General features: G+C 38.8%; 2 protein-coding genes across 2 annotated transcripts in view; one reads left to right on the top strand and one right to left on the bottom strand.

Moving 5' to 3' along the window:
• The window catches only part of foxm1 (forkhead box M1), a 32,644-nt gene extending 24,716 nt beyond the window's left edge, over positions 1 to 7,928 (bottom strand). Inside the window, exon 1 of the mRNA XM_048607757.1 lies at positions 7,530 to 7,928. The gene's annotated coding sequence lies outside the window, so the exon portion shown is untranslated. The remainder of the gene's footprint in view (positions 1 to 7,529) is intronic.
• LOC109925103 lies at positions 79 to 6,078 on the top strand. The gene is made up of 3 exons (XM_048607759.1): positions 79 to 219; positions 3,689 to 3,873; positions 4,709 to 6,078. Exons 2-3 carry the CDS (start codon positions 3,709 to 3,711, stop codon positions 5,591 to 5,593), a joined length of 1,050 nt encoding a protein of 349 aa, XP_048463716.1. The 5' UTR covers positions 79 to 219; positions 3,689 to 3,708; the 3' UTR covers positions 5,594 to 6,078.
• Positions 7,929 to 16,190: the final 8,262 nt, after the last annotated feature.

The raw sequence follows: 16,190 nt of genomic DNA on the forward strand, positions 1-16,190 counted from the left end.
GAGCTTAACGCACCTGGTTGGCGGAGACTTTAGAACGCAAATGTACCAATCAGTAGCAGCAGCAAAATGTTACCGTTTGGCGCCGGACAACCAATAAGAGCAGTGCAACCGTTTCCCTCAGCCAATAGGAGGGGCGAAGCGGATCCAGAGCGTGGGGAAAGTGAAAGTAGGATGCCTGAAGCTGGAAAGGGCTATTGAAATTCGCTATCGGAGCAGCAGGTATGTAGTGGATAGTTGGAGTCAGAGACTGGGGTTTTTAAGGAAGGGGAGAGAGCACCTTGTAACTGTATTTAAGGAGATCATAGTTCTAATATAGTGTAACTGGGATGGAGACAATACTGTATGCATGGATCAAGAAAGATTTTGGGTGGTTACAGCTCGATTTAAAATATCGGTCACTACTGTCTCTGAGATAGAATTTAAAGCACAGAAACAACTCTTGTCCTTCAAAAAATAGCTCTCATGTTCTATAATAGTGTTATCTCCTTTTGCTTTATCCCATCCTCCTAATCTTTCCTCCTTCATCTACTTGTCTCCTTAAATGCACTGAATTTGTCGCAGCAAAATAATCTTTACCATATAAGCTTATTCAACATTAGTTTAACACTAAAAGTCTTTTGATTATACATAGTTTGTAAAGTAATGCATTGAGAGATGGAATATTTCATATATCATGCTTGTCTCCTTTTGGAATAGCACAAGTAGAAAGGACAACGGAGTTAGGATTAACACGGTGGGAGGGTATTACAATGTAACAAAATACAAAAGGACGTGAAACTACACACTCGAACTGTTTGGTACATTCAATACTTTTAGTGCAATACTTACCTCCTGGATCTTTTATCTGACAAGCCTAACCCATTCTATCATTTAAGATCGTAGGGTCTTCTGAAAGGATATGCTGCCTCACAGCTTAAAGTTCATTTTATTGTCATGGATCAATGTTAAATTTCAGAAATTGAGACACTGGTGTGTTTTTTTTTATATAAACAACTCATTTTGATACAGCAACATGTTTAGAACATCAGAAAGTGAGGATACTAGTGTTGCAACCAGTAATCAGAGTTGTTGAGACCCATACTTAAAGTCAAGTAAACAAAAGTTTGCTTATTTAAATAAGAAACTGACATTGTTGAGACAAATGATAATTGTTCCTTGAAATATTCCTTTGATATTGGTATTTACTGTCTTTGTTTAAACAATTAAAAATGTATTTTTATATTAAATCTATAATACTGGGGAAGAGGAATGTGCTAGTAAGAACTTAAACTTACTCATGTTTTGATGGAACCACTGTCCTCTGGCAAATCTCTTCAGATCGTACCTTTAAATTGACCTTGTTTTGTACCTCTTGAGGTTGAAGCCTCTTGGCAATTACAGATTAACATTTTTCTAGAAAACTAAATGCAAATATCTAAGGTTTTGGAGTAGATTTGTAGCTCGGGTTGTGGGTGTTGAGGTTGGTTGGCTTGCTGAGCTGGTTTCTTGCGGACGACACCTTTGTCATCATTAAACGGACGAAATTAGAGGAGACACACAAACTTATAAACAACACACTCACTGGAATAAAATTCACCAGACAGGAGGAGAAGAACAAACAGCTCCCATTCCTGGATGTCATGGTAGAGCGCAAGACAAATGGGGAACTGCAAACAAAAGTACACCGAAAAGCCACATACACAGACCAGGTACTGAACTTCAACAGTAACCATCCCAGCACACACAAACGAAGCTGCGTGCGAACACTATTAAAAAAGGGCAACAACACACTGCAGCAACACGGAACTAGGTCAAGAGGAAGAAGAATACCTCTTCCAGGTTTTCAAGGATAATGGATATCCAAAAAACTGGGTCAGAAGATGCCTACATGAACAACATCAGAAAGATACCACACGCCCCGACACACTCATCACACTACCCTACGTCAGGAACACGTCAGAACTCGCCACAAGACTCCTACCACCGCTGGGCATCAGAGTGACACACAAACCCACATCAACCCTACGACAACTGCTCACCCGAACTAAAGACCCACTCCCTGCCATGGACAGGACCGATGATAAGATCCCCTGCAGTGACTGTGAGAAACACTACATCGGACAAACAGGAAGGAAACTAACAACAAGAGTATATGAACACCAACTGGCTACAAAAAGACACGACCAATACTCACTCATCTCAATCCACATGGACAAGGAGAACCACTATTTCGACTGGGACAACACAAAATCCTGCTCCTCTGATGCTGCTTGGCCTGCTGTGTTCATCCAACTCTACACCTTGTTATACCAAAATCCTGGGACAAGCTAGGCAGAGACAGGCACGAGAATTCCTAGAAGCCTGGCACTCCACGAAGCATGCTATCAAGAAACATATTGAACTCGACCCCATATACATTCCACTACAAAGGAAAACCGGAAGTGAGGCAATCCATCTCAACGGATTCCAGAGTTTTAAAAACCAGGCAGGAGAACACACCGATGCTTCATCGGAGGCTGCACTGAGGATGTTACCCAGCATGGTAACGAAACGTCTGTGAAACAAGAAACCAGCTCGGCGAGCCAACCAACCTAAATACAAATATGGTTCAGTTTCTCCCTTTCAGCTGCTGAATACAGTGTTCAGTACTACAACTTTTAAAGGTAGCCAATGTAAATTACCTATTTCTGGACCAAGAGTACTCTGTTTGGCATTTATTTTTAACAAAACAGTTTTCCAATATGGGAGTATGTAGAACAGGTCGGAGTGGATAATTTGGGATTGCATAGTGCCAAGACATGCAGAGATGCCTGTTAAGAAATGAAATCATGTGTCAGTGTTTACATAGCCAGATTGCTCTATTTGGGACACAAGACACTGATAACTCTGTGTGAGGAGAGGAGCACCTCCCGAATCACCACACTTTCTCCCTGGCTCCCATGCCCAACTGGCCACTCCCCTTCCCCAAACAGTCCAAAACATCATTCACTGTTCTTTTCAACACTATAATGCAGGATCAACAGCAATATCTCTTCTCAGAAGGCTAGTTCATGAAGGACAGAACTAGAGCCAGTCTTTATATGTTTTAATAAGTATTTGTTTATGCAATGGATCTCTAACCTCAACAACCTGTTCCAGTTTGGCTATTTATAGAGGCACAATGATTGCCAGTGAAAATCCTTTATCTTGTGTTTAATTGTATGAAGATGAAATTAGAAAAGCATCTTGTGTGTGGACTGCAGTAGTACTGTCTCTCCTCTAATAAAGGGGGGGATATGATTGGATGGAATATGGTACCATGAACTCAAATGTTTCTTTTACGTTGTTAGGTTCTGAAAGAAGTGAAACGCATAATTTTCCCTGATGTTGTTGGATATAATTTGGCAGGCAGGAGTTACATTTCTCGTCTTTTAAAAGGCAATAGTACAACTTATGGCGAAGAACACTTTTTTAAAAAAAATTATTTTGCTCCCTGCTATAAGATGGTCAACTGTTGTTCTATGTTTGTATTTTACCAGTAAATATAAATTATGATTAGACACAGCTATCCATGCCAAAAACTGTAGCACTTCTATTAATTCAAATTTTCTAAATCAGCAGAGATTGGGGATCAACTTGATCTTGCGTGTTTTTCATGTATTTGTGCACTGAACTATTGCAGCAGATCAGCTTAATGATTTTAAAAATTTCTATTCCAATTAATTCCAAGGCTAAGATGTAGGATGCTTGATGCCCCGCAAGAAGAAGCCTAGCCAATCCAAGAAGCCCCCTCTGCAGTTTTTAGAGAGTCCACAAAAAGGAGAGAAGTGCATACAAGTCGTGCCTCTTCAATCTGCGGTAAACCCGCGTCATGTATCCTGTGTACCAGTTGACCAGAGATCGTCCTTTACTTGGGTATGTTGTTTTTTTTTTGCACTTTTTAACATAAGAATACATGACCGGTCCTGACTACAATACAGTCTGATCCCCTAGGCACCTCCAGTGCCTTTACAGCATCGGCTTTGATTGTCACATTATGACAGAGCATTTTGATGGGCACGGGCCTATAGCATTCAATTTTTGGTTACTGTGTTCAGACCCACATTGTCACATATTGATGTGATGAAACCTGCTGTCCCAAATCTGTACTTAACAGCCAAAAACTGTCAATTAAGTAAATGTTTGCCCCTTTCAAAACTATAAAGTAGGTGTGTGTGTATGTGTATTTCCCCTGGACAAATGTAACTGAAGTTCTACGTTATTCCTTCTAAAATCCATGTTCAACAAGTATGTATTTGGATCATTTACTGTGGTTTTTTTTTTAATAATCATCCCAGGTGTATTCTCTTTGAAGATGAAACTTTTGCTAACTGATATTAAGGTAAATTAATAGCTTTGTGAGGGGGAAGGTACAAATGGTCCTAAAATATTGTGTGATCTAACATCTATGTTTCTTTTGAGTCTAATGCATAGTCAGTAGACTGCAAAATCAAGGCCCTGTCTCTGGTGCACCGCTGTGGGAGTGCTGCAATGTTCAAGGGTGGATGTAAAAAATTGCATTAGTCTATAGAGAAAAAGCAACTAAGTTATTCCCAGGATCCTAACCAGTATTTAACATTCAATTGTCTCTCATATATCCTACAACGATGACTACATTTCAAAAGTACTTCCTTGGCTGTAAAATGCTTTAAGATGTAGGGTTAGTTATGAATTATGCTATATAAATTCTTTTTTTCTTATCTTTTTCCAGGTGTTACCACAGTTTGAGTTTTTGGACACAACACGAGAACTACGCAAATGTAACAAATCTGATCGCACAACACAACATAACCACAAAAAGAAGCAGAGTACTGCTCTAAAAGCAGGAGCTGAGAGAAAAGTGCATAATAACTTTGTGCCTTTGACCTTTCTGGGCTGTGGTGCATTGCCTGTTCGGAAGAAGAACCACCAAGTTCATTCTGGCACCTGTCAGAAAGTTGGAACTCCTAAACAAACTCGACTACCAACAGATAAAACTTCACTTATGGGCATCACCTCGCAAGGATTTAAAGATGACAGTCTCTTTGGAAGCGTTCAAAATATAGATGCCCTGGGTCAGAAGCTCAAGTGTCGCCACCGAGGATCTGTGGCAAAAGGCTTGTTTGGCAAAATAAACAGTGTCAAAAGTTCAGTAGGGGACATGCCCCACAGTTCGTTGAAATGCTCCAGTTTCAGTTCTCCATTGTATTGTGTCGACCACCAAAGTCATGCAGAGTTTGTTGGTAAGGAGCTCTCCCTTGCTGATCACTTTGTGCAGTCAGCTGATGAGGATTTCATCCTGCCACAAGTTAGCACTCCCACAATCGATAGCTTACTTCCAGTGGGTAGTTTGAGAGGAAATGTTAATCTATTAAGGGACAGGACACCAGACATATCCAATAGGATCTCTTTCCAAAGCAGACCAGAGGACTGCTTAGACACAAATTATGGACTAAATGATTTTTCTGAAGTATGCCTACCTCCAGAGGTTTGGGTACAGGACACTCCAGAACATGAATATGGACTCAAAGCGACCTGGCGAAGACGGCCACACATTGTGCAGTATCTGAAAGATCGTGGAAAACTAACCAGTAGTGATTTGCTTGTTGGCAAATAAAGAGGATATTTGACCAATTTGGGGAAAAAAAAATGCAAATAGTAATAAGTTTTTCACTTTAAATGGTATTGTCATTTAATTTAGTTACTGTTTACTACTTATAAAGAATATCTGGGAAATTGGCTGACTGAAGCTACCTGACAGCATTATCCTTTGACCTGTCCATGTTGCTGTGTAGCTCATTGAGACTCAGAATTCTTTAACGCTCATTGACATTTTATATTTTGAACTCAATCCTCAACCGTGGCATCTTCTGTGTTAGTGCAACATTGGGTCCAGACTTCATTTAAGTATCTAAACGTAATATAGAGTCAGATGTGATTTTGTGGAAAAGAACTGTAATTGGCTCATGCCCACAACAACTATGCTGTATATCTTTCCGAGTAATGTGTTTCAACTGATCATCCCACTATGCAATTAACAACACTTTTTTGCTTTTGCTCCAGATTTTTAGAATAAAAGTCATTACTGTCTGTAAACTATAAGAATTCTACCTCCATTGATTTGGTTGATTTCAGATGAGTCCATATTGATTTGTAGGTCATAGCATAAAATGACCTATAGCCTGGCAAAAAAAAGTTTTGACAATTTGAATTCAATTGAGTGGTTAATTCAAGAAATGGAAATAATTTATCTGATAACTGTTAGATGGGAATATATGAAAAATATGTTCCTCTACATGAATCCCTCTATCTTTTCCTCTGCTCCATACCAGTAAAATGAAAAATGACAAGAAAAACTGGGAAACAGAGAGGATTAGCTACATTTTTAATGTTATGAATTTCTCTCTTTTTAAAACTGTGTTCAGAGGTAGGTGGGTGAATAAAACAACTGACCATCTTTACAAACTTATTCCTATATTTTTAACTGGATATTTTAAGCTGTTTTATTATTATCTCTAAGTGTCCTGACAAACCTTTATTTATCCAGGGTATTCAATGTGAGGCTACAATCTCCGACCCTTAACCCAGATCACTCCACCCTATATGCACAAGGATTTCTGATTGCTGGTATGTCCTCTGAACAGGTTCACTTGGCAGTTTTGATAGTTTGTAGTTCTACTGTCCTTTTGGGGCAGAATTAGTGTTAACACAGATTCTGAATTTCCACCTTTTTAGAAACACTAATTATTAGGAATGTGGTGTTAAATTGTACACGTGTCTTTCTGTGGACTAGATGTTGCCAAATGTTTGAATACTCTGCAACAAATAAGTAGAAAATTCTTGAATAGAAAAGGATTTTCTCCATTCCACTGCTACTTCGAGAAGTGCAGAGAAAGATTTTGGGACATACAGCAGGCCAGAACTGGAGTGTAAAGATTTCAGAAGGTAGTGGTTTTGAAGAAAGTGACAGGGTTAAACATAATGCAGACACGTTTTGAAACTGACACATTGTTTTTACGGTCTTAGTGAAAATTTGTAGCTTCGATTGTGGATGCAGTTATTTGTTTGCTCGCCTAGGTTGTTCCATGCAGACGTTTCGTTATCATTTTACGCAACATCATCAGTGTGACCTCTAATCGAAGCTTTGGTGTTCTGCTCCATTCTGAATTCGTAGGATCCTCCAGTGTGGTGGGTCTTGTCACTTCTGGTTCTGTTTTTTTTTTAAGTAGCGGTCTGTATACGGGGTCTATTTCAATGTGTTTGTTAATGGAGTCCCGTGTTGAGAACCAGGCCTCCAGAAATTCCCTTCTGTGTTGAACAAGCGAACAACAGACATGCAAGGGACCCAGACTACATTGACTGAAGAGTGAAGTAACCCACCATTCTCCACTTAAATTCCTGGAACTACCTACAGTGATCGTAAATTGTATGCAAGGAAATTAGTGTAACCGTAAGTATGGGTTATGGACTTCATAATACCTCTAACCACAATGAGTCCAGCACTATACTATCCTCCATTTCGGCCATGTCAGTTCAGGGAAAGATGCACTGACCTTGCTGGAGCTGAAGTGTCGATTCACTAGAATCGTACCGGGACGAGAAAATGCAGGTCACATGAACATGGTTTGTATTGTCATAAGTTTAGAATGCAGAGAGGGCCACATAGTTGAGCAGCGCAAGCTGGAGGTTCGTCTGCACAACAGGGAAGTCGTCACAAACCATGAGGATGCTCCTGAGTACATTGTCTGTATACTATATAAACGTTATCTAGCGATTGGGATGATTCCAAGATTCAGGCTGTTCCAGACAGGACCTGGCGTTACCTTTTTACTGAAGAAACTGCTCCAAACCAAGGCTATAATTAGAAAGGCCCTGGCTGAATGGGGTGACGTGTCGAGGTAGGGAGCAGCGGGAGGACCAATGGGAATGGTTTTTGTTGGAGGGTACGTTGCTAGGGCCCTGGGCTCCTGGAGTGAGTGGAAGTTCAGTGACGGAGCGGGAGCGGGAGACAGGAGCGGCCGCCAGCACCATAGCAACGGTGCCCAAAGATGTCCTATTACAGTGTCAGGTAGAGAAAGCGTTGCGGGCTGGCTGGGAGGGTGAGAGGAGTAGAGTGGGTAGTGAAGGGGAAGGGCAGGCTGTTAATGGCTGGGTATCCTGCACACTCGACAGCTCTGCACCGAACTCGCCCTTGCATTGGGCATCGCTAAAACTTGGCTATGCAGGAGTTTCAATCGGAGGTGTGTACTCCCCACTGGGTAGCAGCATTTTGAGCAAAATCCGCTCCTAATCTCCAGATGCGTGCATTTATCCACTGTGCGATGTTCGAGACTGTGTCACTTTCACACATCAGAAGGCACGGCGCTTTTTAGTACAACAGTCCTTTTTGAATACTGCTGCTTTTAAAATCTAATTTTGACGTGTATAGTTTTTAATCGTCGGCACATAAATCCCGCATAACAATCTGGTAGTCTGAAGATGGACATTTTCCCCTATTTTCAATTATCTTGTTTTACTAGTAGCAAAGTTCCTTTGTACAACACTTCTGCAGCTGTGTTACGTAGATTTTAAAAAAATCTTCTGTACTGAGTTTAAATAAGACACTGTTAACGAATCTATTTGTAATGTGCTCTAAATGGTTTGTAAATATTAATCTCCTTTTTGTACCGAGTTATTTTAACTCGTATAATTTTCAAATGGTGAATTTTATTTTGGGTCTTACGCTCTGTGAGGAATCGCTCATTTTGCCCGTGTGTTTTTGAACTTTCAAATTTTGTCTCCTTCAATGTTCACCTTTTGACGTTGCTCGCTAGTTGTTTTCACTCTGTTGCTATCAATGGAAGTTGTTGAATATGATGTACGCTATTGATGCTGATATACGTCAAGTTCATGGTCTTGTGGCTCAGCTGCTGTCCTTGGAAATTACTGTGAATTGTAGCGCCATTATTCATGTTTAAGATTTAGTTACCTACATTGTAGAAACAAAAGTTGAACTTTTTTATTTTTATGCTATTTCCAGGGATAGACAGCTGCAGAATATTTCAGATAGTTGTTATAATAATTGACAATTTTATGGGCTGTTTATGTTCAATTTCAATATGCCAAAATAAACTGGAGCTGACTAAAGATATTTTATTGTGAAAGGATGCTGTGCTTCCATTTGTAATATTTCCATTCTACAGTTAATGATTTATTATGACATTGTTATTGTTGCAAATGCTTTACATCATAAATGTATCCCTAGTAATGCCACTTATTGTGATGCCATAACCTGTACTGTACAAGGTATTAAGTGTATTTCCTGTATAAATAAGCACACAAATTGTTTTCTTCATAATATGAGAAGAATGACCAATGTCACAATGGTTTCAAAGCTCTGATACTTTGTGAAGTCATGAAGCAACTTTCAACATTGGAGATAACAAAGGAACTAATGTTTACAGTATGAATTACATAAACTACAGCCCAGAGACAATTGGACCAATTGGTCTTTGCCAGTGATCATGCTCAATACAAGCATCTTCAAGCCCTATAATCTAACCTGTTCACTCTTGCGTTCTTATCTGTTTATTTCTTTAAATACATCTATACTATTCAACTCAACTCCTTGTGATAGCATGTTCCATCTAAAGATTTAATTTGGGACTGGCAACAACAATAGTTTACATCTGTATTGTATATTTAACATAACTTACTAAGGTGTTTCACAGGACCATTTTAAAATTAAGTAAGATACTTGGTCATGTAAGCATATATTTGTTTTGATGACCAAAAGCCAACATTGGCTTCAAGAAGTTTCACATAGGAGGAAAGTGAGGTGTAGAGGTTTAGTGAATTCCAGAGCTTGCTAACTGAAGGTGTGGCTATCAGTGACAGAGCAATTATTATGGAAAATTAACAGAAGAACATACAAGGTAGAAGCAGGAATAGTCTATATGGTCTTGTCAAGCCAGCTCAGCCACCCAGCACCCTTATGGACTTCATCACGGAGATAACACAAATCTGTTTATCCCAGATTTAAATATTTTCAACAGTGCAGAATCCACAACTGTCCAGTGTAGAGAATTTCAAAGATACATTAAGCCTTTGAGAGAAGAGATTTCTTCATTTCTTTTTCTTAAATGATTGACTCCTTATCTTGAAACTCTGACCCCCTTGCTTTTGTTTTCCTAGCTGGCAGCTCAAATGTAGTGTCCACCCTATTGAGCACCTTAAATTTTGGATGTTTCAAAACAATCTGCTCTTCTTTTATTAATTCGGGAGAATATAGGCTCAATTCAGTCAGCCTGTTATCGTAGGACAACCCTCTGTTCCTAGGGACAATCTAGTGAACCTTTTACTGTACTGCCTCTAATGCACATGTGTATTTCTTTAAATGGTGAGAATTAAGGTGCAGAAAGTATTCCAGATGTGGTCTCACCAAAGCTCTATGCAATTGTAGCAAGATATCTTTAGTGTAAGGGGGTTGTAGTACAAGAATAAAGACCATTTGCTTTCCAGATTGCATGCTAACTTTGCATTCCTTGTACGAGCACAATATTAACACATTTTGTAGCTATTAGAAATACAGTGCCTTTTTTCAACCAAGGTGAATAACCCCACACTTCCCATATTAAATTCCATCCATCTCCATGTTGCTACTCCCTTAATCTGTCTATTCTCTTGCCACTGAGTCATCGTCAAAACTTGTAGTCTTAATGCAATGATGATATGAAAAACAAAGTAATAACTTTTTAAAATCTCATCAACTGATACCAAAATCCACAGTTTTTCTTTAAAAAGAGAAAAACAGTGAGCTGGGACATTTTAAAATGGTTGCCAAACTCTCAGGAGGATATAAAGGAATATCTACATATGGATATTAAAACCCATCTTCTGGAATGTATATCTCACAATGAGACATTCAATTGTTTTTGCATGTTTTCAACTGCAGGTATTGCCTGTATTACAGGTATTACCACCTGTGGCTCAATTTCAGCCTTTGGTGACTGTCTGTGTGGAATTTGCACGTTTTCACTGTGTCTACGTGGGTTTCCGCTGGGTGCTCCGGTTTCCTCCCACAGTCGAAAGATGTGCAAGTCAGGTGGATTGGCCATGCTAAATTGCCCTGTAATGTCCAGGGATGTGTGGGTGTGGTGCTTTATCCATGGTTAATGTGGGGTTGTGAGGATGGAGTGGGTCTGGGTGGGATGCTCTTGGAAGGGTTAGATTTGATGAGCTGATGGCCTCTGTTTGCATTGTAGAGATTCTATGATTACTGGAACGAAGACTTGATTCCAAAGATGGATGTGTTAATGGTTAGCTTTTTTGAGCAGATGGTTAATGACAACAGAGTTAAAGGAGATATGGACGTTTGGAGAGAGGACTCTTTATGGTCCTGTATCAGCTTGAATGAGGGCCAGTTTAGTCTGAATTGGATTAAGGGAGCAGAAGTTGGTCTTATAAACAGCATTTACTCAAAGAGGACATTGCAGGAGATAGAGGGAAAAACTGGAGAAAGAACCCAGTTCAGGGTTTGGGCAAAGAGTAGAGTTTGAGAGAGTTTTTCTGATGGGTTCCTGGAGAGAAGGGAACTGGTAGAGCTTTCTGATTGAATAGTCTCCAGTTCGGTGTTAGAGAAGCCCATGAGCTCCTTGCACTTTTTTTGTTGGCGGTATGGGTAGAGCAAAGTTTTAGGAGATCATCTGCAGTCGAGAAAAGAAACTGGGAGTTTCCAGGGTGATCCTAGAATTGTGAACAATTTTTTAAAAACCCTGCCAGATCTGGTAGTGTTGGGTGGCCGTACCCTTTCAAATATACCTCCCTTTGACTTCAGAGATGAGGGCAAGACAACATAAACAGCTGAGGGGCTGGGGGCTAGCACATCAAAGATAGAGGTGATGGTATAGGTCAGTAAACCAGCTGCTGCCGAAATGTGATGTATGGAAGGCCAAAGCTAAACAGAAAGTGCAATTATAGTAATTAGAAGATAGCTTTTTCCAAGTGTAGACATTGGGAGGAAGTAGTGTTGCGGTGTATGGGTTTTGAGTGATATAAGTAATTGATCAGAAATGGCCTTACCTGTGGTCTCTCAGTTTCAGTCACATGAGATGGCAAGGTCAAGGGAGCCATAATATGGGTTGGGGACTTTAGAGGGAGAGATTTTGGGAGGATAAGAGGACTGTGAACTTGAAGGAAAGAGAATGATGAGTTGAGATGGAGACTTGACTAAAACATATTTATCAGTTTTATCCATTTATTTCATTGTATTTGTCATTTGCAAGGATGAATCTTAAAACACACAATTGGGTTAAACCAGACCATGTGTATAATCTTAAAATTTGAAACACAATTTCAATGCGCAAAGGATAGAAGGAAATAACCAGGTTCCTGTTGGCGTTGATTAATTGTGTGGATTTCTGTAAGTTGCTGTTATATTATAAAGGCCATTGTGATATTAGGTGTTATTTGTGCACTCTAAATGCTGCACAGAAATTGTCATGTCCAGCAATGTACTATTGAAAGTTAGTTACCCAGTCTGGCTGATTTGAGACTTATTGTATCATTGTGGACATGACTACCACAGCATGCTTTTTCCAGTCCATTTTCCTAAGTGTTCTTAAATTCTACATTAGTGTTCATCTTATAATAGACTTTGATTTCACGTTTTAAAATGCATATATTTTTCAGTCATGGAAATTGGAAGAAAAAATAAAGTATTTCCAATGGTACTTTCCTGCAGATTTTACTTATACAGTTGTCCATTAAGTAATGTCTATGCCATTGTTGCCTAATGTGGATCATTGGCTGATTGTACTCCGTATGTGGATTTTCATTCTGTTGTGGCTTTGCAGCATCTGCCTCAAAGACTAATTGTAAGTTTTAGTCACCTTGCTCCCTTTCTTCCTTACTGTAGCATTAGGAATATATGAACTTTAGCAGCTCATGGAGAGAAAACGCTGTGCAATAAATCAAATGGCTGCTGCTTCTCTGCTGCATTTTATGGATGATTGCCAAATTATAACCTGAACAAAACTGCTTTATTAGGTGCCAATGTGAATAAGTCAACAAACATGTAAATGGAAGAGTAAAGAGGAACCTAGCATGCTCGCTGCCTGTGGCTGTTTCACATGCCAATCAAATGGAAAATCAAAGAATGCTAAGCAGGTTTTGTTTAATTTTTTTTCATAGGATGTCAGTGTCATTTGCTAGGCCAGCATTTATTGCTTAATTAAGCCAAAATTCCCAAAAGGCAGCTCAGAGTCAACCTCATTGCTGTGGATTAGGAGTTCCATGTTGTTCAGATCAGGTAACAATGGCAAATTTCCTTCTTTTAAGACATTAGTGAACCAAATGTCTTTTTATGACCATTGATGATGATTAACTGGTTTTCACTATGCTAGCATTTAATTCCAGATTTTTATCAAATTCAAGTTTTACCATCAACCACAATGAGATTTAAACTCATATCCCTGGAACATTAGTCTGGGTTTCTGGATTACTGGTCCGGTGACAACCAGTACACCACTGCATGAGTTTAACAAAGCAAACTGCAACAGGACATGTAACATCTATGTCAATTGATGTAATGGCACAATTAAGTGCTACTACACACCCCATAATGAGCCTATAGTTGGGAACAACCTAGAACTGTAAGAAGGAACTTGTCAGTAGTGTGAGTGGCATGAGTTTTGGAATTAAGATTTTGTGAAGGAGAAACTGCACATCGTAAATTGTAACAGCAGCAGCCTGCTGCCCTGAATGAGATCTTTCATTTTGAAGTGTGCAGGAGAACTTGTGTCTTTTTATATCAGCATAATAATCGCAATACACTGAAAATGTGTTGGAAAAACAATGGCATGCCGCATAAGGGGTAATGCCAACAAATTGTATGTCCCTTTTAAGTTAGCTTTAATTTGTTCAAGTTTATGTTTTTCCAGCCTTTTGTAAAAACTGAGTCCTCAAATGCTAAATAGCATTATGATGTTATGATCAGAGCTGAATATGTTCTGGATCTGAGCACATGCATCTTCAAATAACTATTTTGAATATTTACTCATCTGTTTATCTATTAGTTAGGATATATTGTTGTTACACGACAGCAACAAATGAAGCATTGATGATTTTAACATGAAATTTGAGAGAGCAACAGCAGCTGTGTGAAGCCCCAGTTAAATTTTGTTATCTCCATCTGTGTTGCTTTATTGTGTTGTATCTTTTTTTTGTGGTTTTTCCTAATTTCTTCCTTTATCTGTGGAATGACATGGGTGATAGAGACAATGACGTGGGTGATAGAGACAATGACTTGAGGGACGCTGAGGAGTGTAAATCACAGTTTTCAGTCATGGGTATGGAGGAAATCCCCTAAAGCTTCAGAAATTCATATTTTCTATGTACCATTGCAATAATTTCCTTGAATGTCAAATTTAAGTTGTTTGAAGTTTAATTATGATCTTTGTTTTGGCTTTTGGTGTAATTTACTCCTTATTTCCGTTTTTGTCTGTTTTGTATTATGTCTTCTATTATCCCTTTGCTATACACTCTTGTTGCCCTCATTAAGCAGTGTAGAAGTTGAAAGTATGTGTAGGCATGGATGAGCAAAAGAAAGATGTTAAAGGTTTCTGAGAATATTGTCAGTTAGCTGTTGTGCTTTGTTTTATAAATCTCATGTCTATCATGTCTATATTAGCAAAGTTGAAATTATATAAAGATGTTTAAATGTATTGGAAAAGATAGATATCACCTGAGTAGTAAAATCTTGCTTTGTGCTTTGCAAATATGTGCAAAATATTTTGATTGCAGAGGAGATACAAATCATTTAATAGCTATAATGTACTCTTCAAAATGAAGACTTGTGTAATGCCCAAAAATGACGGTGTTTGCATCTGGGTAGAGTTTGGGACTAATTGTTTAAATTGTGTGCCTCAACTTAAAGGTTAAGAAAAGTAATGTAGCAGTCGACTTGTAACTCATCAGTCTTGTATTATTATTGTTCTGTGGCTCATGTGAAGGTTGTCTTAAAGAGCTCCATGGATTATTTCTTGATCTTCACAAGTTAATTGGATTATTGACAATAGTTCATGTTTAGTATTAATGACATTAACCAAGTGTTGTGTAATTTGTTATATTTGAGCTGGTTAACTATAGCATTCTTTTGTTGTTCAATTTTTACATTTAATAGATTTGTACTATAGTTTGTACCATATTCTTTTTAGGGATCGTTAGTTGGTTTGCAATCAATGAGGGGGATACAGAAGATCATTAACTTATTTCTAGCAAATAATTTCTGGTGCTCAAAAAGCATGTTGTCCAATTTAGGTTTTCTTTTACCGAACGTGAGCCATCATTAGTGGAGGATTGCATTATTCCGGTTGCGCCATTATAACTTCTGTTTCTAGTTGAGCACAAATGGCAGTGAACCTATGCAGTTGCCATGTGATAGAATCTGCAGAATAAGGTCATCAGATTACAAACTCGGGCATTGTTCACTGAGATTTGTCCTCTGAATAATCCCCGATAATTATTAGCCCGCTTTCATAGTGCCTGGTTACTAGCTGGAACCACAACAGTAAACATAGATACCTAGAAGTTAAGTGGCCCTTGTGGTCTTACAAGTCTTTCAATGAAACATCAATAGATGTCATTCTGAAAACTATTTTGGCTTTGCCTAAACTAATTTTCATATTTGACTTTTTTTTTTGACAATAACTGTTTAAATGCCTTATTCTTATTAGCTTAATTGTATAAGGATATTTAATGACGGCAGTTGGTGTGGCGAAGAACGTTTTAAGGGTTAAGCATTCCTGCATGCCTCATTTTCACAACTTGATAGATCAGTTTCATTTGTATTTAATGGAACCCAATCAGATGTACATAAAGGTGCTTTTTGATCAGTTTACACACTTCACAGTGTTAATTTTGGTCAACATGACACATTGCTGGGGACTAGATGTGAGATGCTGTAAATGTTCAGCATTACATTGTCAATGCAGATATGGCAGCATCTTGGGCCACGATATTTGATTTCCTGATGCTGATGATCAAACCAAGATCTGCAGTGATAGAGAATATCTATTTCTGCATGTGAAATTGTTCCTCCTTATTTATGTGATATTGTCAGTGTAAGCTTCCTAATGAAGACTTGATTCCCCTTTGTCTTGGGGAAGCAGGGCTGGACAACTTTCAAAATCAAAAATAAATGCTGCTAGCGTTGGAGCTCGGATCTGCACTAAATA

This window comes from Rhincodon typus, chromosome 18, assembly GCF_021869965.1.
Source record: "Rhincodon typus isolate 14 chromosome 18, sRhiTyp1.1, whole genome shotgun sequence".
Lineage (NCBI taxonomy): Eukaryota > Metazoa > Chordata > Chondrichthyes > Orectolobiformes > Rhincodontidae > Rhincodon > Rhincodon typus.